This window comes from Sylvia atricapilla, chromosome 11 (assembly GCF_009819655.1).
Source record: "Sylvia atricapilla isolate bSylAtr1 chromosome 11, bSylAtr1.pri, whole genome shotgun sequence".
NCBI classification, from domain to species: Eukaryota; Metazoa; Chordata; class Aves; order Passeriformes; family Sylviidae; genus Sylvia; species Sylvia atricapilla.
The window spans coordinates 3,829,318-3,856,371 of record NC_089150.1 but is presented as its reverse complement, the minus strand read 5'-3'; the positions used below and the strand labels follow the sequence as shown (position 1 = coordinate 3,856,371).

At 41.9% G+C, this 27,054-nt stretch overlaps 1 protein-coding gene across 1 annotated transcript in view; it reads right to left on the bottom strand.

Annotated features, from left to right (window-relative positions):
* Positions 1 to 651: 651 nt before the first annotated feature.
* The window catches only part of RYBP (RING1 and YY1 binding protein), a 42,081-nt gene continuing 15,678 nt past the window's right edge, over positions 652 to 27,054 (bottom strand). Inside the window, exons 3-5 of the mRNA XM_066327176.1 lie at positions 8,730 to 8,906; positions 8,517 to 8,615; positions 652 to 4,642 (exon numbers count right to left, since the gene is read on the bottom strand). Of these exons, the coding sequence (XP_066183273.1) occupies positions 4,390 to 4,642; positions 8,517 to 8,615; positions 8,730 to 8,906 (529 nt within the window). The 3' untranslated portion in view covers positions 652 to 4,389. The remainder of the gene's footprint in view (positions 4,643 to 8,516; positions 8,616 to 8,729; positions 8,907 to 27,054) is intronic.

Genomic DNA, 27,054 nt, shown 5'->3' with positions numbered 1-27,054 from the left:
AAATGCCTTTTCGTTTAGGAACTGCCCTCCTATTCCCAGGAAAAATGTTTTTTGTCCCCTTGGCATTTTATCTGTTGCTTTCAAATTTCAACTTCATATTTGCACAGTTACGTCACACATCTCCCATCTCAGGTGGTGGAGGGGAAACACGAGCTAGAAAGAGCACAGCAATTCACATCACCTTGTTTCCTAGGCAGAGGAACAAAACACTGCTTGCAAAATACCAGTATTTTTATGCTACAAAAATACAATTAGACTCTCAATTACATTTTATTAAATTTACTCCTGGGACTTTGTTAGCGCCAAAACAGGTGAAGGAACTCCCAAGGGCTCTCACTAAATCCTCTGCACTAAGCCTCACCATTCCTGCAGTTACAGAAAGGGGAAAAAATTTTATTTCCAGGGACCAGAAACCCAAATTCTGCAGACACATCTGCCACAAAGCCTCCCCAAGTTGTGAGTCCCAGAGAACAAACTGGATTTTCTTACTTGACTGAGGTGTTCCATGGGCACAAATTGTGTTTGCAGAAGTGGGTGCTCGAGCAGTGGCTCAGGGATGAGCCAAGCACACAGAGGAGCTGCTCCAACAACAGGACTCTCCACCTTCTCTGAATACTGGCATCTCCCAAAAAAGAGAGCTTTCAGATATAATTAAATTTTACTATTTTATTTGTGAAAAAACTACAAGCAGAATTCATAAATAGACATTTCTATTTAAAGCAGGAAAATGATAAAGTGGCTTCTAATAACAGTCGTGCACATGCCAGTAACAGGAATATATTAACATCTTTTATTTGCTAGACAAAGAGCAGTGTCCAATATAAATTTCCCAAAAACATTTAAGACCTGTGAATTTCTGACCAGTTCACAAAACCACCATTGACACTTTAGCATGAAGATTAAAACAAACCTAACAGGACTGTCAGCTCTAAAGACTTTACAGAGCGGAAAAACTTTCAGAAGCGTTATACAAGCTGTCTTTCTGGGCAAATGAAAAATAGAGCTCGTATAATACATTAACATAAAAATCCACAAGATAAGATTATGTTTTGACATACTTAAACAAGCATTCTATATTTGTCTCCAACAAACAAAGCTAAGGAAATAATGTAACCATCTTTACACAGTAAATTAAGGTTACAAGTCATACACAAGAACAGAACTGCTTGCGCATTAAAAACTGTTCAGCTCCATTGTCATACTCTAAATGTTGGCTCTTAAAACCATTCGGTTACATACAAGCAAAGGTTATTATATAGTCAGCAATTCATAAATTTTCAATAATTTAAGTTTACGGTAGAGTTTAAAAAAGTAGACTGAGAATGATCTTGGTAAGGCAGGTGAAAACATCTCAGTGGAAATAAACTCACAGAAGCTGCTGCCAAATTTTGGGTCTGTCCAATCTGAAGCAAAGTTCCAATTGAAATAAATAGCCTGGTGGTGTAAAACGCTGTCACCTTTCCTTTGCAGAACTACAACTGAGCGAGTCAGGCAAGCTGTGTCGGTGTCTGTGTGTGTGTGTGTAAGAGTCAAGACTTCACCATCGTAACACTGTGCTTCACTTACCTGCGTTCTGTGCCACTGAACACCGTGAATCTGGTCCTTCCCTACCCTAGTGTTTGCTTGGTTTGGTTCTGGAACACCTTCCCCACCGAGGGCGGGCTGGCCCGTGGCACGGAGGGAACCCCGCCCGCGGTGCCGCAGGAACGCCGGCTTCCGAAATCAAGTGTGAAAGCAAACGCTGTCCTTCAAACCCACAACACAACAGCTACGGATGAGGCTGGGGGGGTTCAGTGCTTAGCCAGCACTTCCTAACTGATTGCAGGATTACAGGTCACTCGTTCCAAAGAAATTTTTCCCATCTGTTTATAGCAAGCTACTTCATATGGAGGAGGCACGCCAAAGGGACAGATGTTACCGACTTTACCACGAGTAGCTGGGTACGGCGTTAAAGCTTTTTAACTGATCTACAGGTCTAGTTTCACTTGAAAAAGAAGCAATTTCCTGGTACACACAATGCTATTTTTTTTTCTTTTTTTTTTTTTTTTTTTGCACAATTTCCCAGATCCAACGAAGAAGGTGAGCACGTGGTTTGACTTGAAGCACCAGAATAAGCCCTGCTGAGGGCAGCGGGACCTGCCACTCGCTCACGCTCTTGGCTGGATCACGGCCGAGATGCACGCAAGCCTAATTCATAATGGATCATTTATAAAGCAGTGCAAAATATACAAGTTCAGGGGCATCTTCAAAAAATCTCTCTTAAAAAATTATTCCAATACATTTCAGTAAAATAAATAAATATGGCTGACCAGTTTACCCTCCCTGAGACCCTTAAAGGAATAGTAAAAACTGGAAAAGGAATGTCTTTGCAATATCCCACTAATGTTAAAATGTGGATTGAGATATTCATAGTATTTAAAACTATGTATAATAAATTGTCGTGATGCTCATAGGAAGCATCTGTTTTCCTTTGGTTCTTTAATACTTTTAAAAATGCTTACAAAAGACAGCCTATATACTGTGAATATAAGCAGAATCAAGTTGGGGTGCCCACGTTAACATATTCAGAATGAAACCACTGCTGCCAAGGCACTGCCACTGCACATGCCTTCAAGCAGGGGCTCTACCAGATCCCTTACACATTTCTGTCGCCAGTGTGAAAGGAACCTACGTCTGCTACTCAAAACCACACAGATTTTAAAAGAAATCTTAAAAATCAGTTGCCTCCACAAAGAGAAATTTCTCTTGCCAAGCAAATAATTCACAATATAACAAGCAGGCACAAAGTTTGTCAAAATGTGGCCCTCTTTCATCATGCCCAAAAGTTATGCATTTGATGTCAGATGAAGCCACAGCCTCTGAGCCTTGAAATTACTGCAGAGCACCCTGGGGCCACTAAATAAAGATGAAAGGCCAAAGAGGATTGGGGTTGTTTTGCCTTTTAAAAAAAAGTTTGTTTCACCTCTTCAGCTGAGTGTTTTAGCAGGATAATGCATGGAAGGTAAACTGTAAAGCAACACTAACAGGCCAGGAAAAGAAATTATAGTCTGGATAGCTTTAGAGTAAGAATGAAGGAGATGCTGGTCATGAGCATGAGCCACACACTGCTCACTTGCCAGCATGAAAACTTGTCCCTACTTTTGCTCCCACAGCAGGAGACTCGGAAGTGTCCAAACGCTGACAAGCCCATCACTGGACAGGATGATGTTCAGAAACCACTCTTGGGATACAGATGGACTACAAGGAATAGAGCCACCCCAACAGCATGGACAGGACAGATGGAACAGGGCTGACAAGCACCGACCCACACACGGCTGGAGCGAGCACCAGCTGGGTTCCTGAACTCGGGATTGCTCCCAGGCTCCCTGCTGCCTTCAACCCACAGTAACCACTCCAGTTCCAGTTACCTCGGGCCCTGAGGCTGCTGGCTGGAACTCATTAACACCACCACCATGTGTGGGACTGGCTGTGCATCACACAGCAACGCTCACGTTACCAAACACACGGATCTGTGGCGTGACTGGTTGGGAATGCTTCTGCTCCAGCTGGGCACAGACCTGCACATCACCAACCTGAGTGACCCTAGGGGAAACACTCAATCCTCTCTCATCTCAGATCCCAAGCTGTACCATTTAAAACCGTGTCCAGTACACTTTCGCCATTGCTTAGGGAAGAAACAGGGAAGGAACAATAGAGAGAACAGGTCCCATATAGGTTCAAACCTTCAGGAACACTTTTCACCTAAGACCAGTTCCATTTCAGTTTCAGTACTTTCACAGAAGGGGACTGTCCCAGATCTTGAACTGTTCAATTATTTTGTTTTATCACTTCACAGTGTTTCAAGCACCAGCGTTTCCATGTATTGGTTTCAAATAACCCTTTATATATATTTATTTATATATATATTTATATATAATTTATATCAAAACTGATAGTACACAGTATAACTGGAAGAAGAACTGAACTTAAAAAGGATATGTTGAAAGAGGATGGAGCTTGTGAATGCAATAAATAAAGTCCCCTTCCCACCCCACCCGCTCCCTACCCCAAAACAAAAAGTTGTCATGTTCATGGAAAATTGTGCACAGCAGATATTATAAAAAAGTAGATTCAGGAGCACATCCAATTATAAATGATTGTTAGGAAAATCATATAAAACAATGGAATACATAAAAGTGTCAAGAGTAATCGCTAGGGTGAGAAATTCCTTGGTGGCCAGATGCCCACGGCAAGCAGAAATTATCCTGGTTGCATCAGTAAGAGGTCGATGTCCGAGAAAAGTGTGTTCAAGCACAGAAGAGGCTCTCCAGGATTTGAACAGCGTGGGCAGGTGGAGTGTTTGAATTTCATACCCTGATTCATAGTTTCCACAACTCCATGTGCAATTTTTCAGAAAGATTCGTCGTTGACTGCCGACATGTCCCCCTTGGGTGTGGAGGAACGGGACGAGCCCTTGTCTGTGCTCTCAGAGCCCGAGCTGCTCTGATTCTGTTGTTCTGATCCTGCACTGGAGGTCACTGTAGAAGACGACGTGGATGAAGAGCGAGTCTTTTCTTTAAAGTCTGTGATAATTACTGTGACATTTCCCACTGTGACTGCCAGCTGCTGTGCGGTACTTCTGTCCACATTTTTCAGTCTGGGTCTAAAACGAATGAGAAGACATTTATTAAAAGGATAAAAATAAAGGAGAAAGGGAAAGTTTATCAGGAAAAGCATTTGCAAGCACACTCAGTGTGACTCGTGTTCCCTTAGCCTGTGCAGATGCCAGTGGCTGGGAGGAGAACCCAGGCAGGCAGAGTGCTGCAGAGCACAGGATGAAGGTGTGACCTGCTCCCTGTGCCTCTGAGGGCTGCAGAGTACACTCAGCCCCAGAGAACAACCTGTCTCACAGGGCTCTGCACAGGGAGTCTCTTGCAGGCTTCTCCCTATCCAACCCTGCCAGAAAGGAGGACACCACAGCAGAGCCAAGCGGACAGGAGCCAGACAGAGAGAAGGATCTCCTCCCCAAGGGGCAGATGAAAGAGTTCTCTTATCTAAATTCACCATCTCATCATGTGCCCTGATGTTATGAGACAAGGCTGTGACTCTGCAATACAAAACCACATGAAAGCATTCGGCCACGGTTCTTTCATTCCCATGTTGGAACTCTGCAGCTGCAAACAACACAGGCACTGGGACAACTTGGCTTCTCCCTCAGCTGCTTTGAGCTTATACAAATCAGATGCCCAATCAGCCTATGGATAAAATAGCTCAAAATGTACAACGGTATTTTTTGCAGCCAGAGCTTTTGGTTAGGGGGAAAAAGAGAAGGAGAAAAAAAAAAATACAAACCACCTGAAAAGAACCCACTGGTATTTACTGCTCAGGATTATCTCAGTAATTTGCATGCTGTGTTATCATTCAATTAGTAATGTAGCTAATAAGGGTCGAAGCTCTAGGAAGCTGACATTCAAGCACATTTCATGGGCTGGTCCAAAGCTCTGCTTCAACAAGCCTTGGACACTCCTCCAGCTACCAGCAAATTCCAACTCAGCTGCAGCGACTGCTGTAATTTACAGCTTTTGCTCCTAATTAAGGGTCAGGCTTAAGCAGCGGAATATTCCCAATAGGGAAATTAAAAAGGAGAGTCTTTATACATCAGTGAAAAGTAGCTTGCTGAGAGCTGCCTTATTGAGAGGGATGGAGGGAAGGTTAGTTTACTTTGGGATCAAGCTCCAGCTTTTAAACCACTCTGCCTTTTCTCCTCCTCACTTGCAGCACACAAGGCTAGGGCACTAAAACAGAAAAAGAGGGAATTAAGCTCATTTTCTACCCACCATGAATACTCAATGGCTTGCAGTGGTAAGTTAACAAGGAAAAAGTCCTTAAGCAGCAGTTTTCCAAGTGGTATTCCAGAATCACACAGAACAGAAAAATGCATTGGAGACGGATGTACAGCTTCCAAAATAGAACAATTGTATTTCTGCAACCTTCCTCACCAAAAATGAAGTTACCGCACCAAAAATAGTATTTTCTTATCTAACTTAGGAGGCTGCTGCAATTTTTAACAAGTACCACAGGAAAAGCATGTTTTAGATATAAAACACAACCAAAAAACCAAAAAAACCAAACCACATTGTTGCCCTGGGCTAACCTCAGTGAAACTCCTACTTGCAGCAGCCCCTTTGCTCCAGGACCGGCCATTCCAAGGCCAGAGCCGCGCTCTGGATTCCCAGGGCAGGGAGCTGCACCCACGCTGCACAGACACACTGGCAGGAGCTGCCACGCTGCACACGTAACCACGGGGAGATGAAATGATGCCACCTCGTTTGTGGCTTAGGAGAAAGGGCAGCTGTCTCAGCAGGTTCTGAGGTTTCCGCCGGCGCCCCGGTGCCGTCCCGGCAGATCCCCCGCACGGCCGCCGCTGTTCCCGGAAGCGTAGTACGAAGACGTATTTTCCTCCCCGAGCCCCGAGTTCCTCTAGGAAACCCAGCTCTTCCTGTAATTTGCCTCGGTCATTTGTTTCCTCTTGTACTCAGAAAGAGCCAAAATGCTGGCCCAGATACCGGAACAGAGCCTGCTGCCTCCACCTTCTTACAGGGTTGGACGTGAACTCCGGCTATTGCTCGTTAAAAGGCAGCTCTCAGAGTTGTAATTTGTTTTAAAAATGAAAAAAAAGATGGAAATGCCCAAGCATCTTTAAATGTGATCATGACAAAGTAACATGGAAGGGCTGAGGTACAGGATTTCCCCACAGTCACACTCACAAACATTCACATTATCACTTTAAAAACTCATCCTCCCAACCATTTCTCTGGGAGGTTTTCAGGGTTTCCCCTCTACAAAGAGCTGATTAGGCACAGATGGAAACCACCAATCTCTTCAGCACATGCATACAATTTCTGCTTCTTACAGAAGAAAGGGATTGGCTCACTCATGTTATTTTGCAAAATTAAACACCCCGATGCTTCATGTTTATAGCAAAAAAGTTTTATGGCCAAATAAGTGAAGTGTTTCAAAACATTCAATCTGAAAGTACACAGGAAGGCATGGTATAAACCAAGATATTTTGTCAGAAACAGGCACGGTATCCAAGAAATTTAAACAGGATTTCTTAAAAATCCAGAGAGCCCTAAAAGACAATTTACAAAAAAACCCAGAACAACTGTTAAGCAATCTGGGCATGAAAAAAACTTATCCTTCTGTAAAAATCAGAAAAAGACTCTTGACAGCACTCTTGAGAACAGTGAATTGTCAGAAAAGTTCCACTAAACGAAACACTTAAAAAGACAGTTTAAGTAGTAAAGGACATGAGGCCTCCTTTAAAAATACCTAGCCAGACCTGGTACTATTAAGGCTTAATTAGGACTGGCAAAAGCTTGCCACAAAACATGGCCTAAAAGACTTTGCAGTAGACAGAGTGACTCCTTTAATGAGTAAAAACAATTATTTGATGTAATCTCTCAATTTAATATTATGTCATTAGTCAAGTACATCAAGTCTCCTGCATACTAAGTCTCAATATAAGTACTATTTAAAGAAGAACAGGACTAGAAAAGAGCCACTGCAATAAAGCCACCTCTTTGTAATCAAATCAGGAATGGACACTTCACTGTTTGGGGGCTGAAGAAGAGTTAGCAGCAGCCCCTGCAAACAGCTCAGTCTTGTAGCACAGTAGATTTCACACTGCTCTCACTACATTCCAGTGGGTTACTGTACAAAGGATATTCCCTTTTTCTAAAGATTTTCATGCCATTATTTGAAAACTTCCAAGACAAGAGTTTTCTGCAGTCACACCTCGCCTGACTTGAATGCCAACAGCAGTGCCAACCACATTTCTCACGTGCTTTACAAGTGTTTGCAGCTAATACTGCCTCAGTTCATGTGGCTTCACTATAAAACACCTATTACCCCACATTTTAAAGAGAGATGTAATTCTTATACAGCCCACACAGGCAAAGCACCCAGTTCAGTTCTGCCTCTTGTAGCTCTCAAATTGAATAATAGAAGAACTGCTCTGTGATGCTGAATTTTTGATTTAAAAAATGGAAGAACAGTATAGGCAAGACTAGGAATAAACCTCTCTCCATACACCCACTTCAAACTTAGACAAACAACAAACCAGCCATTTGTGCTTTTTGCTGATAGCAAGATACCAGCAAATCTGTTCGTGTATACTTAGTTCCTGTATACTTGGAAAATTATCTGGACAATTACAGTGACTGAATTATGGATAAGGAAGTAAAAAAAAGTAACCTTTGTTACTGCTATCGAGTGATGATAAGAATTTGATACAATTCTTTGCTGGTTAATGTTTTTCTCCCACTGTGTACAGCCAAAAGCACTAGTACCCAATTGACAATACAATTATTTTAACAGAGAAATGAAAACGGAATGGACAACAGAATCAGCATTTCCAAAGCCTGAATCTGTCCTCACATGCAAAGTGTTCAAGTGCTGGTATATCAAAAAAAAGAAGTGTTTGCTTTGTAACACAGTTTTCAGATACCACAGGCTCAATTTTAGTTTAGAGTTACCTTGAAGTGTGATTTGAATCGCTGGTCTTTGTTGTAGTATTCCCAGACTGTATGCTGTTTGCTTCACTAGGAGGATCTTTCACAATATCCGACTTTGGTCTGTGAGAATTGGAGGAAAGAGGGAGATTATGATGTTGGTTTAACTGCACAATTAACCAATGCACAATGCTACTGAAATCACATCACATTTAATACTGCATCCTTCAAACTTACTTAGTCTTCTTGTTAGTGTTCTTCTTTGTAACACTTGGACTAATTTCCTTCTCTTTGTCAGGTTTTTCTTTGTCTTGTTTTTCCACTTTCTCCTTCTTCTCCTTCTTAGGTGGTGGTGGGGTTGCATATTGCTGGGCAACTTGTTGTGCCACCAACTGAGAGTTTATTCTAGGTTTTCTATAATGACAATGAAAAGAGAGATCTATAGTCAGTCTTACACAGTAAAAATAACTACACTGAGAGCAGTATGAAGATTTATTTCAGCAACCAGGGAAGAACACTCCACTTAAAGAACCAAATGGATGTCCTTATTTGATGTGAAGTACTACTGCTGTAACCAAACAAGACAGGAACGTTAAAAGAAAGAAATGCTCTGAACTGCTGTTTCATCAGGTTTTAGCATCTAACATTATTAAGTATAATGCTCCCTTTCTTCATCTATATCATGAAATCACAGCAAATTCTGGGGGGGGACAATCATGAAAAAGCAGCTTTCAAGAAGCTGCCAGCCATACACTGCGGCTATACTTTAAGAAAAGGAACAGAATGTGACAAAAAAGTTTCCTGATAACCATCAGCCTCCTTCATATCCTTCAGTTTAATTTCTCAAATAAGCTTCTGGTTCCGCAGCAGCAAACCTTGCACAAATAACAAAGAACAAGAGAAGGTAACTGAGATGACTTTGTCCCGAGGGCCGGGCTGGCAGGGGCACAGGAGACAAGTGGGCATTCACACTGGCACTGGGAACAGCCGTGCCAGCCTCCGACACAGCATCCTCACACCATTGTCCCAGTCCCCAGTGTGCTCAGACAACAAACAGAAGCAAACTGCCTTTCAAAAGCTGCTGCCACTGCAAATTACGGCTCACACAGAGAGGAGCTTTGCATGCAACCAATACCTTGGTTATTGATCCTCGCATATCTCATTGGAATTGGTACCTTTGTCTCTCCTGTGTTCCTCATCCAAACTCTAATGTCCTCTCTTGACAACTCAAAAACGTTCCCCCCGGCATATCACAAAGCAATTTACAGTCTAAATACTTTGGCTATTCATGATTGATCTGATCCCTTCATCACTCCAGAAAGATCTATGCTCCCTGTGACCACACAGCTTGTGGGAGAGGAACAAAAAACCAGGTAATCAGCTCACTTAGTCATCCATAACAAACCAGATACTAATTGCAACAGTTGTTCAGGCTTGTCCAGAGCTGTTAAATTGTTCATAAATACAATTCAAATTTTGCACATAGATCAGACTATAACAGATTGCCAGTGAAAGCTGCACCAAAGTAACATCAGGTCTACAAGCTGGCACACAGAACCCCAGGGGTTTGTGCTGCAGAACTCTGTACCTGCACCCACCTTCTGCTACAAACATCTAGAGAAGTTTCAAGCACCTACTTAGTGGTGTGATGTGCTGAAAAAAAGTATAAAACATTAATTGCTCACACATAATATTTGCACTGAGAGATGATACACACAAAGGAACACCCAAAGAATTTCGACTCCCTGTCATGGGAAAATCCATGACAGCATCTGCTAAGCCCCTCCTGGTACTGGTTTCCTGTATAATGGTACCAAGATGTTCTTACTAAATATACACCCAAGTATTTAGTTTCTCTACCATTATTATAAAGTCTATGCAACGGGTTGTAATCAGGCCCCTGACCCATCTCAACACCTCTGGCATCCTTTTTACCCAAGATACAAACTGTAACTCAGTTGATGCTACAACCTGCACACACATCTGAGTGGACAATGATCTGGTCTTCAGCCTTAAATAACTGTGATACTGAAATGTTTTGTAGATCAGATCAAGCAGTTACCTGTTCCACAGAACAGTGAAAATATTTAGCATCCTTGAAATCCAGTACCCAGCAATTTCTGTCTGACTGAGAATTAACACATAAAAAGAAGTAGTTTGGTTACATGGAAAAGATTTTCAGATTGATGCAACCACACTAAAAGCTGACAACAATAACTTGTGTCAAGCAACCTGCTCATCGCCTACTGAAAAAAAGATAAAATGTCAAGAAATCTTCAAAGAGAGGGCAGATACCATCTCCCTGCATGATTATACACTATTAACCTCACTGCTTGAAGCTGCCACTTCTGCCCAGACTTACAGTCATTTGCTGTTTACATAACCAGCCAAGTCAGAAACCTGAGCCATTCAGAGGAAACCCTAATTCATGCATCTGAGAGTTTTCCCCACGTTGCACAACTCTGATGTGCTCCTTGTGATGTGATTTCCAAGCCTTGTGCCCAACCTGTGCTGCCCAGCTGCCCTTCCTGCTGCAGGGGTGCTGCACTGATTGAACAGACACACAGATTTTAAAATGCAAACTAAAATAAAAACCAAACCGACGTAAATACACCCCGTTGTATTTCCCCATAGAAGGCTGGACTGGCAGAAGGACCAGCCTTAAAGCACTCCTGTGGAGACACTGCCCCATGCTCTTATCTGTGCCTGTGACAGCACACTGAATTTATTAAGTTTCATCATTTTCTGGCCACACGCTGACCTAACCAGCACAACTTCTCCAAAATCCATATTTATACATTCCCTCTTACCCAGCAGGATGGTTTGCCGGTGAGGGCAAAGCCAAAACTGGAAGGGAAGAGAGTGGGAAGCAGCCAGGGACCGGTGGGAAGGAGATCCAGCTCTGCCCATGGGGTGTCTCCTGCCATGAGGGAGGGAGAACAAAGCTGCTGAGACTTTGGTCAACACTGAGCATCTCTCAAGATCTGCTGCACTACTAGAACAGATTTTTTTTAAAAAATAATGCAAATAACCCAATAGCTTTCCAGTTCCTAATCTGGCTGTTTCACCCACGCCAGCAGCAAGCTTAGGAAAAGGGTAAAAAACAGGTAATTTAAGTAACTGGCACAGCAATAGTAATAATAATAGGAGTAATAAAATCCTTCAAGTAAGGCCCACACTGCCACTACAGCCAGGACACACTGGTTAAAAGTCCTTTACTAAAAAGCCAAGCAAAGCAAGTTGAGCAGCACATTTTTAACCACAGCAAACTATAACCATAGGAACCACAATTGAGTAAAGCAGCTGCAACATCCAAAACTTACTCCAAGTTCCCCTGCCTACCAAAAATGATTTATATGGCCACCTCCAAAGCGAATGCTTCAACCCAAATACACCACTATTATATTAAAGTAGTTATCACTTAAGCAGAACAATCTGAACAGAAAGTTACAACTACTTCTAAACTTTATTTTTTAAGAATAAACAGCTACAGAAACAAGTATTAACCATTTTATATCCCAAAGTCTCCTCATCAGTTTACTTTCTGTAACAGTAAAGTTTTCAGGTACACAGAGAATACATCTAAGTGACAAAAAATCAAACCCTAGCTCAGCCTCTTCAGGCTTTCTAACCAGCACTCATGCTCAAGGAGCAACTATGTTGTAACCTACTAGAAGGTTGGAAGTATCAAGACTACTCACAACTCACAGCTAAAAAGCCTCAACTTCCAAAAAATTGGCTGAAGAGATGCAATACTTAGTGTTAGACTTAGTTCTTGAATTTTCAATGCAAGTATCTGAAGTAGGTGTGTTTTCTCCTAACTGAATTTCTTTACAATAAAGTTATGCTTTGCTTGGGCAATTTCCCCCTAATTTAGGTGACAGCCTGAGTAAAGATCCAACACTGATGTGACAAACAAATGCACACCATTTTTCTTTTTACAGCATGAAGAATATTGTCTTCTCCCCCTGTAAAACTGAGAGCAATTAAATGAAATTAAACTGTGCTTTCAAAGTTATGTACAAACAAATAAATTGTTTCACATTAACTGAACTGTAGTTTACATCCCAGGAGCAGACATTTGCACAACAACTCATGACCTCTGCAGCAAGGACACGCTGCTGCATGAAAAAGCTGAAATATATTTATCTGCCCTAAGAATGGCTGTGGCACCTGGGTCTCTTCACCATCAACTCCCGTAAATTACGCACACAAATTAACTTTACTACCTTTCAGTAACAGATTTCACAGACACACTGTGCCTGCAAATATATACTATATGCAAATAAACAAATATATATATATGCACTGTATGCAAATATTGTACCCTCAGATTGCCACGTGAAGTGACACTGGGATGTTTCACTCACAGAAGTGGAATAAATGCAGGACTTTTCTGAAGGGTTCACTGCCTGCATTGCTGTGCTCTTTTAATAAATCAGAAATTAAAAAGCAAAGTGTAACTTTTAAAGTTCTGGCAAGTAGTGTTTCACTGCTTGAGTAAACACTTCCCTTTAAAGACTGTCCCAGAACCAAATCCAGAGCATGGACACGCAGGAATTCTGCTGCTCCACTCCTAACCCCAGCAAGCAAGCTGAGGAGTGCAGCAGCACAAATCACCACCCATCCAACACCGGAGTTTCTCAGGCCTGGATTTCAGGAGGGCTACAGGAGGATAAGTTGCACCTCATTTTTCACATGACTCTAATTTCTGTTTGTGTTTGGGATTTCTCTGGCCCCTCTGCCTTGAGAAAAGGGAAGGCACCTGTCTCCTGCAGACACCACAGGACAGGGAAGTGACTGGGCTTTATCCCTACAGCAACACAGACCTGGAGGGACCCCGGCAATCCCCAGCAACGTGGATCTAATTACAACTGCTCTGACTTCCCTACAACTGTGTTATCAGAAGAATGAAAGTGGCATCGAGTGGGATTTCAGAGTCAAAAGCCTCGTGGAACGTGAAGTAGGGAGGATTTGGATAATTTCATGCTGTTCTGGCTTTGATGCACGCGGCGATACCGGCCGACCTCTGTGCGGCTCGGCGGTGCTTTGAGAGAACGTGTTTCATGCCCTGTGCAGTGTGAAGTACACGATTATTTTAATAACCCCAGTCACACATGAATATATCTTTGCTCAAAGAAAAACAAGAAAACGAGACTAGAAGTATTTACAGCATTTATAAAACACTTTAGTGCCAAAACAAGCACCCTTCTGAGCATGAAGCAGGATTAGAAACTAACCCACCTCCTCAAAAGAATTTTACATCCAGAAGAAACCAAAGCTTTGCAGAAGCTAAGCTGTAAACATGATGTAAGCAGCCCCAATTCCTACATGAATATTTTCCAGCTCATTTGTGATGACCACATGGTCCTTTTTAGCAACAAGAACAAGGATGAACAGGCACATTGTCCTTAGAGTAGAACTGTAAAGCAGTATGGAAGCTGTATACATTTATCTCAAGTTCTCCACGTGACCCAGGAAACAAAGCAACAATAACAACAGTAAAAGAAGACTAGAAAGACAAACTGCAAGAAATATGTGACTGAGCAATGTTTTGGTGGAAAACCAGATTTTTTTCCTTTACCCCTAGCACTGTGTTTTTATTTAGAAGACAGATATTTTAAAAATACAGAAGTTCATCTAAGAACGCCCACTTGTGGGCCCCAGGTGCTGGGCACAGCAACAAGTCTGAAACACTCAGAGTGCAAGTCGGAATATTATAGAAAAAAAATGAAAGAAAACGACAACTTCACACAAAGAAAGCAACTATTTGTCACAAAATAAACTAAGCACATTTAGAAGTGTACTGCGACCTCCAAAATCTGTTCAATTGTTCAATCCTCCTTGACCATCCAGCCCCCGTCTTCTACCTCCTTGGAAGAGTCAAGAACAGACAACAGAGATAAAGAAGCCTCAGCTTTGCTGATAACTATTCCTGCTCATGACAACAAACCTTGAGCTGTTCACATTTCAGAAGCGTGTTTTAAACTTTTTGGTTTTGTCCACCAGAAGTTTTTAGACTCCGGGTCACTTCTCACAGATTGAACAATCCTCCCCCGCCCTCACGCCATCCCATACTTATGTTTGCAAACTTTAAAAAGTTCAAAATTATTTGCAGTAGTTAATATTTACTGGGCTCCCACAAAGCTGTCAGTTCGTTTGTCTTTTTGGATGAAAACATGCTTTTCTTCTATTTTTCCCCCCTCTTCTTTTGAATCAAGTAAGAATGAGAATGTTATTAAATGAAATGCAAGCTGCCACCTGCATACACAGAGCAGGACAGGTGTTCCTGGCTGCTGGGAAGTGTCTGTAAGTGCCACCAGAGGAGAGCTGAGACTTTGAATGATACCTGTAAAAAGAATATTCCATTCTTGCTCTTTACAGGAGCCTCAGCATTACTTTTTTTTTTTTTTTTTTACTATTAGGGCCTGTTTACAAATCAAAGTGTATAAATAAGAGATTTATTCTCAGAATTGTCACTGCACAGATTGATTCTGCAGCTCACATTTCTGTTTTTTGTTGGTTTTTTTTAGTGAAAACATGCAAAAAACCAGTTCTAAGACAGTCCCAGAACTGCTCAATAAACTATTCCACTATGACTGCTCAACAGCACAGTGTAATAGGTTTTTCAGTACATTTCCAGTTCTTTTTTAATATACATTGTTCCACATGAACCCAATACAAAAATCTGAAGTCAAGGCTGTAAGATGTTTTTGGAAGCAGTTTGACCAGAATTTTGCCACACCAAAACGGAGTCATCACAGAATTCCTCAAAACACTCATTCTAATACAGCACAGAACTCGAAACTGCAAACAAAATGCAACCATGAAAGTGAATCTGGACCATTCACTTCCTATCAAATTAAGAAACATCTTATATGGTGCTCCTTGCACAGCTGGACTTAGGAGCTGGTGAGCTGCCAGCAAGAAAGGAGCCCTGAGCCAGAGAAAGGGGCTATTTGGGATTTTATTGGAAAATTTTCAGCAGAGAAGCATCACTGTTTGCATTTTTTGCAAACATTTGGCTCCTCTTTTGGTTTGTTTTGGTTTTTTTTTTTTTTCCCCACAGGGAAACGGACAAATCACAGAGCAGGTTTTCTGGTTAAGAAGGGCTGAAGCTGAGTGACCACAACCCTGGGTCTGTTCTACCAAGTCCCATGGGCTCCACTCCTTTTCTATGCATATCACACAAAACTCTAAAATCATCCAAAAAGAGATACCTATCACTGTGTGGTGCACGTGTTTTGGACCACAGGTTTATCCTGATGTGCCTCCGTGGAGGGTTCCTGATACCAAGCAGTTTCAAGACAGCAGCAAAAGGCAGCTTCTGTGCACTCTGGAGAACAGAGAGCCAAAAAGCAAGAGCTAAACAGAAGTTGCTCTTCAGGCTTCTTTGTTACCAGAGCGAGGATTGAAAATAGCAGTGGTGATGAGTAACAACGCTGAGTATCAGTTATTGGAACAGAGCCTGACGTTTACTTAAGCGCTAATACCGTGAAATTTAACTTACTGTGTCTGCAGGAGGCAAAACAAAAGTCACACTCGAGTCCTGGAAGAAAGGCTGCTGCTCCTCCTTTCAAAGGAAAAGCCTGCCTGGAAGCACAGTCGGTGCTGGCAGCCTCACCTGCCTGCTCACCTGTAGCACCCATCTAAGCAGATCATTTTATATCTCATCTGTACTAATGAGTGCCAGCAAAGCCCTGAGGCTGCCCAGCAGAGCCTCATCCCACAACTGCTGTCTCTGACTAGTCCAAATCCCTGGAAAACACTTGTTGGGATGCTCCCAGCCAGCCCCAGCTCCATCCCTGGAGCTGCAGCCCCACAGCTCCCTGTCAGTGAGCAGAGCAGGAGCTTTGGGTGTGGATAAATAAATATATTCACACACCACGCCCAGCAGGACAGTGCTTTAACTAAAGATTGTTCTGTGTTTATCTGCTGGAATTAACTTCCAATAGGAACATCTTTTAAGGACGAGAGTGCGGGAAATGTGTGAAATTGCTTTTTCTGCTTTCGTTTAAAAAAATAACGTTTCCTTAAATAAGAAGTTCAACACCCTTAATTAACTAAGCGTAAAATTAGTAAAGGATTGGCAATACACCAAATTTACCAGGTTGTAAGACCATTTTTGTCTCATCTGATGGGGAAGCAGAACTGTCCAAGCGATCACAACTTCATTATGCTTACAAATACTATAAAATTACTACTTCTGATTCATGACTATATCGAAAACATTCCTTCACTGAGAGTGTTCAAGACCAAGTTGGATGAGGCTTTAAGCAACCCTGACCTAGTGAAAAGTGTCCCTGAGGGGTGGAACAAGAGGACCTTAAAGGTGCCTTCCCATCCAAACCATTCCAGGATTCTGTGACACTGTAACACTAAAGTACATAGCCAGAAATACAGATTTTCAGATGATTTCTTGCTCCATTATTTTACTTTAAAAAAAAAAAAAAGTTTCTATTAAGATTTTTAATGGTTCATTTAAAAAAATCATAAATTAAGAAAATACTGCACAATACATCCCTTCTGCTTAAAACAAAACTTGCAATATGTAATAGATTAAAATGGCAACAACTCCCAGTTGCAACACCACCCTAAATTCCAGCTGAACAAAAACAACTTTACAACTCCCCTTCTTGCCCTCGACCACCAGCAGTAGTTAGGTCCAGGCTATGCATTCCAGAAAGAGCATTGCTTCCTATTCATTTATTGAATTTATATGGAAGAAGTTCTACAGCAATAGAAAAATTCTGTGTGTATACACAAAAACCACAACTGAAATGAGATGCAACTAGAAATGCACAGCTCATCCCAAGCCCAACCTTGCAAAGATGGCCTTGAGATTCCAAAAATCATTCTGCTTAGGTATGCCAATTTCCTTGGTCACCAATAATTTTAGTTTTATGTTGCAAGTGCTGCAGAAGCTTAATTTCTGGAACCTTACTGCAACTGCCCTGCTCATGCTATTGACCCATCACAGATCCACTTGGAGAATCAGTTTAATCCATCACTGAAAATTCCAATCGCTACTTCGTACTCCCAGAGAGGAAAATTTATCATGCAGCTGCTTCTGGTGTTTTCATCTATGGCCATACCTTACTGCAAAATACCAAATGTTCCATGATTTACAGGGACTTACAAAGTTGTTATGGAAAATCACTGATCTCAGCACAAAATTTACTTGCCTACAAGCACCAGAATGATGATAAAACTAAGGCCATTTTACTTGCTTGACAAAAATAAGCTGCTCTCACTAGCAAAAAATCAGAAAACAGTTCATAAAGCTGGCAGCAACCAAGATGTGTATAATAAAATACATGGATTTACAACTAAAACAATTACTTAAAATACTTCTTATTTAACTGTTTATTAAGTTATGTGTAATCCTGAGAAAAGCACACTGGCTCAAAACTTCCTGATAACCAAGTGCAGTTGGGGCAGCATGAGGGTATAAATGAGTCTGATAAAAATTTAACATGTAGATTCCTCAAAGCAACTGCTCATGGTTATTGCATTATAAATTCAAATAACAAAAAATATGAGGAAAATAACAGTTTTTAGCACTAAAGCTAGAAACCAGGAATACCAGGCTCAATGTTAGAAAAGCAGCCCATATATGTGTTTCTGTTTCAGACACTGAAATCCCAACCAATAACGGAAATTGTCACATATAATCCAGCTTGACATGTCCCATCTGCGAGCATCTGCCTCCAGGTTTTGGGACACTCAAGTCTCACACTTCAAAATCACAGCAGGAGAGAGACCAAACTTGGAACACAAGGAACAAAAAGGAGAGATGCAGAGAAAATATGCTCCCTATCAAAAAAAAAAAGATATGTCAGTTAAATTCCCAAGCTGATCCCATATTACCAGTCCAGAACTTGGAGAGTAGTGCTTAGATACACATAATATTTACTGTTTGAGAAATGCAAATCACTTGAACACGCAACCAGTGGATAGAGAGACACAATGGCTTTTCTTAAAAATAATGGAAGAATTTCTACTAAGCAACTCTTGCAAACTGCCCTCAAAATAGGTGGGCTACTTCATCAGAGCAAAATTCTGCTACACTTGCATGACACTGGAATACTGTACACTTTAAAATTAAGACTTCTCCATCATTTACCAAACAGAGTAAGTCCAGATAGAAGCAAAATGACAAACTGCCATTTCTACAACAGATTCTGAATAGACTTAATAGGCCCTAAATCTCTAGGGATGCCATAAAAAAAAAAAAAAAAAGGCAAGCCAATTGAGCAAGGCAGTAATTTTAATTCAGCTACATCAGACACTGCAGGCTTTACCTAAATGAGCAAAAAACTGAGCTTTTCCAGCAAGCCAAACCTCCTTTTTATTAAAAGAACATCAATGATAGGATTTCCTTTTATATGAAAGCACCATTTCAAGAGCTCTTGAACAGCCAGGAATGCAGCTTCATGACAAAGGCCCAGCCTGCAGCAGCCTTTGAGAGAGACATCAGTGCTGCTCCAAGGTGGAGCAGACACTGCCTGGGAAGCAGCACAGGGTCCCACTGGTCCCAGTAAGTGGTACCCCAACTACTCCTTCACACCTCTGTCCCAGCAGCATCAGCAGTGAAAAGGTCACTGCCAGCGGTTTAGAGAAAACCCCACTGCTCAATAACCCAGCTTGCTTTTCCAAACACGCCAAGAAATAAAAGCCTCTCTGAAGGATGGGGCAGGCAGACATGCGTTTCCAAAAGGCCACCATGTGCTCAGAGGAGCTCTTTTTCTCCATTGTGTTCTCTGAACACAATGTGATAAGTGAACACAGATGTACCAGTGACATTTGGGGGTGTCCAGCTCCAGCAATCCTGCACACGCTGCCGCTGCCTGGGAAAGCCACAGGGAAAGTCAGGCTGCTGTCGATAGCTGCTGTGCAGGCACCGTGGGAACAACACAGCCCCAGAGCTCTGAAACTTTTGCTTTCAAAATTATTACTCCTGGGCTTGAGGAACTGACCCAGATGGTTTCAAAATTTGCCAGGAGACAATATTACAACACTCAGTTTGAAAGTTCTTCCTGCCACTAGCTAGAAAGCCTTAGAAGAAGCTCTCCTTAGTAAACTTTGATTCCCACACGGAGTACCAGTCTGAGTTACCTGTATGTGCCCAGCATAATGTAGGACAGGGGAACACAAATAAAGCTAGTAAAGAGTGCTCTTCTATGCAAACAAACAAAAAAAAAAAGCCAGGAATAACTAATTACAACAACAGAAACATTTCCGAGTTCTCCGCAAGCCAACTTCTGATCTGCAGATAACAATAACTATTTGTCCAGACAAACTATCGTTTTTCAAGAAAGTTCTCAGATAAGAAAATCTTGAGCCTAAATGCTGATTTTATTGTCCTACCACTGTTTTCATCTTGATGACTCCTACTTTGCAGCTTCGCATACACTCACATGACTTGTGTTTATTTGTACGTACATGAACACGCCCAACCAAAATCCTGAATTGCCATCAGTCTGGTACAAGCCCCAAGGAGGGAAAGCAAGCAAATTCAGTGAAAAGTTCCTTTCCCCCCCGATTCTTAATTCTTCAAACAACTGTGGCGTTCCACCCAGGAGAAGCGGTTAGTCTCACTGCAAACTACCGGTTACACTGTGATCCTGCGCCAGCGGCGAATCACTTCAACTGCCCTGGCACCATCATTTAAAGTCATTTTCCATTTAAAGACTCTCACATCAGCGCCAGCACAGCCTTTCATTACCCATCCCACTTAATACCCACAATCTCTCCGCAGCTCGCTCGCTGGGTCTCCACTGACCAGGCAGCACACGGAGACTGATGTGCGGATTATTGGGATTCCTAATGCCTCTCTCCCCGCCGGCCGAGCGCGGAGCTCTTGGCAGCCTGCCTGACCCGCAACACGTGTGGCTTTGTCAGCCTAATGCACTCTGTCATCTGCACAGGCTCGGGGCGAAGCGGGCCCCCGCGGCTCCCAACGCTTCCAGCTACTTCACTTCCCAGCCCTGGTGGAAAAGGAGGTACAGAAGTGAGTGTCTCTGGGTGTTTGATTTCTGAGAGGCAAATACGTGAGGTAAGAACGGCAGCATCCAGCACGATCCTTTAACCAAAGGCTGGAGAGTCAACACGAGGCTTTCTCGTACAAAACATCCGTCCTCGCTTGACTCTCGTCTTGCAATGACTCAAAATCTGCACGTCAAAAGAGAGATCTGAGTAATTTCTTTTTATATAACTCACCTTCTGTTAAACTAAATAAATGACAGCCAAAATTCAAAGATACGGACTCAAAAATTTTTTGTGACCAAGTCAGTTGTCACTCATCGATTTAAGGGGTTGTTGCTAAACTGTCTCTATGCCTGGCAATTAGTCAGGGCAGAAAGAAATGAGGCTTGGGCATTTTTCTGTAGAAAAGATATACTGAGGTATTTTTAGGTGTGAGACAATGCATCAGCCCTGTAAATCCCACTGTAAATTCTGACAGGATGAATATACAACAGGAAATACCACACAACGTGCAAATAGCAAATAAATGCAAATTTACCATCATGTGTAACTAAGAAGTATCATGAAAGTGAAACTGGTTTGTAGATGAATGAAATACAGAAGCCAGCAGAGATCTTACTTGGAAATAGAAGAAAAGAATACTCAGAACACAGTTGAAGTTTCACTTCCTCTGAACAACAAAAGAGAACAGAAAACTCAAGAACAGCACATGGCACATCCTCTACAGCCTCCTCAGACACTCAGACAACACACACTGCCCTGACACACCAAGATTTTCTACTTTATATCTGATGTCATGTTACAGACATATTTTTCTGAATTATATGAGCAGGGAAAGATAAAACTACCAACTATATAACTAAATATAGGGATTTTTAGACAACATATTACAAAAATTTTTTGGTGCTAATAAACACATACCAATTATTTTAGATTAGCAAACACAGTAACAAAATAATTTAAGGAAAGACACTACTAAGCTGCATTGGGTTGGATTCTGGTTTAAGTGAATCATCCAGCTTCCAACATAACAATACCCAGGCACTTCAATCTCTGGTGTATTTATTAAGATATCCCTTGGTTAAGGTTTATTTCTATTTAACTACAGGGGAAGTTTTTTTGAGCTCTGGGACTACACCCCACTGGCGATACACATCTACCAGATTAGAGAAATTACTCGCTTCTGGAGACTTACAAAAATGACTCAGTGGGATTCTACTATGTTCTGCTGCTTCCTCCTCTACTTTCTTACTGGATTTGTGCAGCTAAATGCTTATCACTAGAACTTCCAAGTTAAAGCAAGCTAAAAACAGAACTTTGTTTTTACTCGAACGCATTGCGGAGAACGGTGTTGAGCAATCACTTCCTAAGGAGCTCCTACCCGCATTTTGCACCAAAACTGGGGAGTAAAAGAGCACAAGCTTTGGGGCTGGCATAACTTTGAGAGCAATTACACACATACAAACCATCTAGAGGAAAACCAAGAAAGCATTTTTCATCACCACTTCTTTTCATGATCTCCAGCATCACTTAGAGCAGCAGCAAGTGCCAGGATGCAAACCAAACCAACCTTCTCCCACCTGTCTGCACTGCCTAGATGAGACAGCCCTGTCTGTTCCTGCCATTCCTGCTTCCCAAACCCACCTATTCCCCCTTGATGAACCCACAAAGCCAGACAGGTTGGCACCAGTGCAGTGGCAGCTTTGTCATTGTGAGAAAGGTTCTGAGTACTGAAGCCCCGAAATGAGTATTTACAGCCTGACCTGGAATCCAAAACTTGTAATAACATCTTTAAAAGCTGAATAACAACTTGAAAAAACATGCAAGCTTAAGCTGACTACCTGAAATGTATCGTTTCTACTAAAAACACTGGGGTACGTGCGGCAGGAAAGGCTGAAGCAACCCCTTCATCTGCAGTAACACATATTTTTGCTTTTCCGCTAAGTTTCCTCGGAAGAAATTAAAAGCAATCGAATACCACAGAAAAGCACATGGAAATTATCATTATGGCACAAAAAAAACAACAGCAGAAAAGCTTTTATGTGCCTCCTTTTAACAAAAGAGAGTCCGCTTGACTGCCTTGAGCCCACGCCCCGAGGCAGGGGCTTGGTTTGGTTTTGTTTCTGTTTATTTCACAGTTTCCCTGTTTATTCAGCTTCTTCCCCCTCCCAGTGGCAGCACAGGCAGGAAGCTCCATCCAAAAGCAACAAGCAGCCCTTGATCCTGCCAGCCACTTCATGCTGCTCTTTGAAACACACACAGCCAGGTCCTTGTGAACCTGGAAAAATCTTCAAGTCTTCTCTAAAGGAAAAGGTAGCAAATCACCTCAGAGCTTCCTTGAAAAGGATTCCTATTTCTGACCCCAAGTGTCACATTAAGCTCAAAGAAGGTGGTGAGGTGAAGAGGGAAAAGCCAACAAGTTACACAGTCAAAGCTTGCTGTAGCTTAAACGCTACTTACACAGTGGTTAAAAAACTACCAGCGTGAGTTGTAAGAGAATCCTTTGCTCCTTCGCTGGAGGCTGCAGACATTTCCCAGAGATGCTGGTACAGACACCAAATGCTTGGGAAGCATCCGGCTTCTCTGCTCACAGACAAATGCACTTCGCTGGTGTTTCAGACAATACAGCCTACAATGAAGTTTAACCTCAGTGACACCAATTCCACCAGGTTCAAGCAAACTTCTTTGCCTTACACAGGCAGTGGACTGACTGAGGGATCAGGGCTGAAGGAAGAGTAACACGAACCTTTAAAATACACTTTTCAGCAGAAAATCTGGGTACTAAGCATCTTTTGCTCATTTTGACATCTGCAGCAGCGCTCTTCTTTGTTCTACTTCCTTTGGGAATGGTGTGCTTGCATTAAGCTATAAAATTCAGGACCCTCATTCTCCTAATCTCAGGTACACCCAAGCCAGAAAAAAATGCAATGTGCTTTTCCATCACTGTTCTGCCCCAACTGTCCCCTTTTCTTTACAGTAGGAGCTGAAACACAAGTTTCAGCAAAACAGAAACGTATTCCCATCAAAGTACTTGGCAAAAGAAGTCTCCAAGAAAAGGTTTTTCTCAGGAAAGTGGATTTTTAATCTAAACAGATGTTGTCTCAAAGGCTACCATCTCAATGACTGACATGTAGTGACATAAAATACCTGATAAGCTTATGAAAGAACTTTGAATGATAAAGTCTAAAGAAGCTGACCTTTTATCAAGCAGGATCTACAATGCCCACTGCAAAACCTGCACATAGAGCCTTTGACAAGCTATTTCTTCACTGCTTAAAAAACAAAAAACCATCACAACAGCTTCACACTCGCCTTCTTTTATAACACAGGTTCCAGCAACAAAATCATCTTCTGTATTTCTTTTCTCATATCATCAAGAACATCAGGTCATATATTCCCTTTTGGTCCACTTACTGGAGAGTATCATTCCCATAACACGGGGTTAAAGTTTTCTGTCAGAATTTTACAGACCATGAAGTTCTCCATGCAGATAAACTGCGCTAATCCTCTATGCACATACCCTCCACACCATAGACAGGTGCACAACAAACCTGCCCGGGGTTACAAGTGATGAGAAACCTTCTGGATCCTGCAATACTTTATAACAAGCATTTTACAGAAAGCAGCAGCAACAGTAGTACTAAGGTGGTGATGTTCTGCTGGTTTAAGTTCAATAATATCTACAGGAAGATATAAGCTTAGTCTAAATTAACCCCACGAAGTTGAAAAACAGGCCCTCAGACTTGCAAGCCTCCTTTCATGGGAACCACAGAAAACTGGAAAAGTTATTCTAAATATTTAATTCATTATTGCAATCACAGCATCTCCCCAAAGTCTTTCAACCTAGGTAAGACATTCTTATGTCAGCTGGACCAATTTTTGTACTCATCTAAACTTCCCTCTTTTCACAACTGTTAGGAACAGCCCACCCACTACCCAGGTCCTGGCAGGTGAGGTTCATCCAGATGCCTCAGGACAGAGAAGGAAGAAGACTGGAAGGCAAACACTCCTGGAAAAGCAGGAGTGAAAGAGGCTGTGAATAACTAATACCTGCCTACCCACTGAAGCACACTAATTATAGAGAATAATTGAACAACTGCTTTCCTTACTCAGGGAGGTGCAGATAAGAGGCATGGGCCTTCTCATACCTCAGATGGGAGTTTAAAGTGCTCTCAGCTGGCAGCAATGCACAGAAAAAAGTCACCGGCTGTGACAATTAACAGCTTCATTCTAAGTCTCTTTTGTTCAAGTAACTCTTCCACTCAGACATATTACACGAAACAACCCTTCCTCAACTAAACAGATTTATTCAAGGCACACAGCTACAAGCTGAATGTAAAACCCATAAGGGCGCTGAGGCTGGGAAGCAGCCACAATGTGTTTTAATGCTGTGGAGTTAAAGGTGTAAAGTGGACCAGGGGTCTCGTGTCCTCCTACAACCCCAGCAATACTTCACTGGATCAGCTCATTCTATTTAAAACCAGATTCTCAGGGAAACTCAAAAACAAAGCCATGCACCAGCCTGCAGAGGAAAGGGAGAGATGTCCACAAAATGAGTTATTTCAGGACATGCACGGACATGTGAAAAATGACCTAGAACTCAGGGTAAGCAGCAAATCCTTAAATGAGATGTAAAGGAAGATTGGATGGATAGATTTCATTTAAGAAGTTGTTTACCAGCAACATTCTAGGAAAAATGTATTTCAATTAACAGAGCTATGTTGATTTTATCCCCAGTCTGTCCACTCAATCACTGTTCCTCAGAACTGGATGCGTGGTGGGAATTGAATCTCTTTGTGGGAACAGGTGTGAGCATTTGCTGGAGCTGTGTACAGTTCTGCCTTAACTCTGTTCCAAACACAACACAACCATCATTAAAACCTCTCTTCATTAAAACATCGCAGTTGTGAGATTTTTGTGCCACTTGCTGCCTGAATTTGAAAAAAAAAAAAATAACACTTTTTTCTATAATACACTTTACATAGAAGCTAAAAAGAGACTGCTTGCATAACAAGTCTTATGCAATTTCCCAAATAAATTTCTACCTTTGTATGGGGGGAAGCTTATGATAGCTTGAAGATTTCCAAGGCTGTAGATTTGGCTCCAAAAGCCAGGAGTCCACATGCCATTCAAAACCCTACTGACAATTATTGCCACTACATGAGCACCCAAAGATCCCACCAGCAACAGTCCCCCACTGTGAAATAACAAAAGACAACCTGACAAAATACACAATTTACCACCAAGTGTATGTTCTCTAAAGATGAGGCTGACACCAGCTAAAGCAAAATAAAACCAAAAAAAGATCACTAAAATGCAACTTTAACTTCATGAACCATCTTCAGCCTGGAGTACTCTGCCAGAGCAAATACAGTGATAAGTATCTTGTGGAAAACCCAGAGTAAGAAAAAAAGCCCACTAAAATACCACTGCATGATCATCATGAAGATGTTTAAAAAACAAACAGCCTTCACACTGTAAACAAGCAGGTATTTTAAGTCACAAACAATCCAAGTAACTCAGAGAGTAAACACAAATAAAAAAATTAAGCCCAAGCAGCAGCACAGAGAAAAAAAAGAGAGCAAGGGACTTGTCGAACAGACAAATTTTGACAAGTCTTTTCACAGGTCTGAATAAATTTTTCATCTCCCTAATTTTTTTGTCGCTTTTGTGACTTGGCCTTTTCTCTCCACTGGTGTTTCTCTGGTCTCCACTCTGCCCCCAGCTCACAGGGCTGGCAGTGACACTGATCCTGCTGTGGAACTGGAACAGCCTCATGCACCAACCTCTGCTCCAGCTGCTGCTCCAGGCAGGAATCTCAAACCTCCACCCGGGGCACAACTGCAGCCTTGTAGCTGCACTGGGAATGTGCTGGAAGTGTCAGTGGTTCAGAAAGGGAAAGAAGCCTTAAATTAATTTTCTTTGGAAATTGAAGAAGTCCACTGCAAGTTTCAGATCTTGGAGGCTCAGGGGATTTTCAGCAACAGCTTCAGCTGGGTATCAAGGAGCAGAAGAGGGACATCAAGCCTGGCAGAGGCAGCATCCACCCCATCAGAAACTACAGACATTAAATTACACTTTCACAACTGAGCTAATCAGCCTCATTCCAAACAGACTGCATTTATCTTCTCAGAGCAGCACACTTTTTTCTTAATTATCCAAGGTCAGTGGCAGTGAATATTGAGCAAACTGACTTGGGGAAGTGATGTAGATAGAAACCAGGAGGGCAGACAGCCTTACATTTGCTTAGCAGTAGTATCCTATTTTAAAATAAAGTAGCTCTTTTTAGAGATGACAATTACTTTGTAATTAATCACCAATCACATTTGAAAAGGCACTTTTTTAGAAACAGAAATACTAAGTTCTACACCAGCAAAATTCTCCCTTTTTCACAGAATCAGACAGGTTGGAACAGACAAAAAGCAGAGTCCAATCCTGCACTGCCAGGTCCACCACTAAACCATGTCTCCAAACATCACACCTTCATCAGTTAAGTGAAAAAAAAATTTTTAGATGTTAGAGTGCAAAGGTTTAAGACAACTGAAGTGTTCAGCAGTCAGCTAGAGGAAGAAAA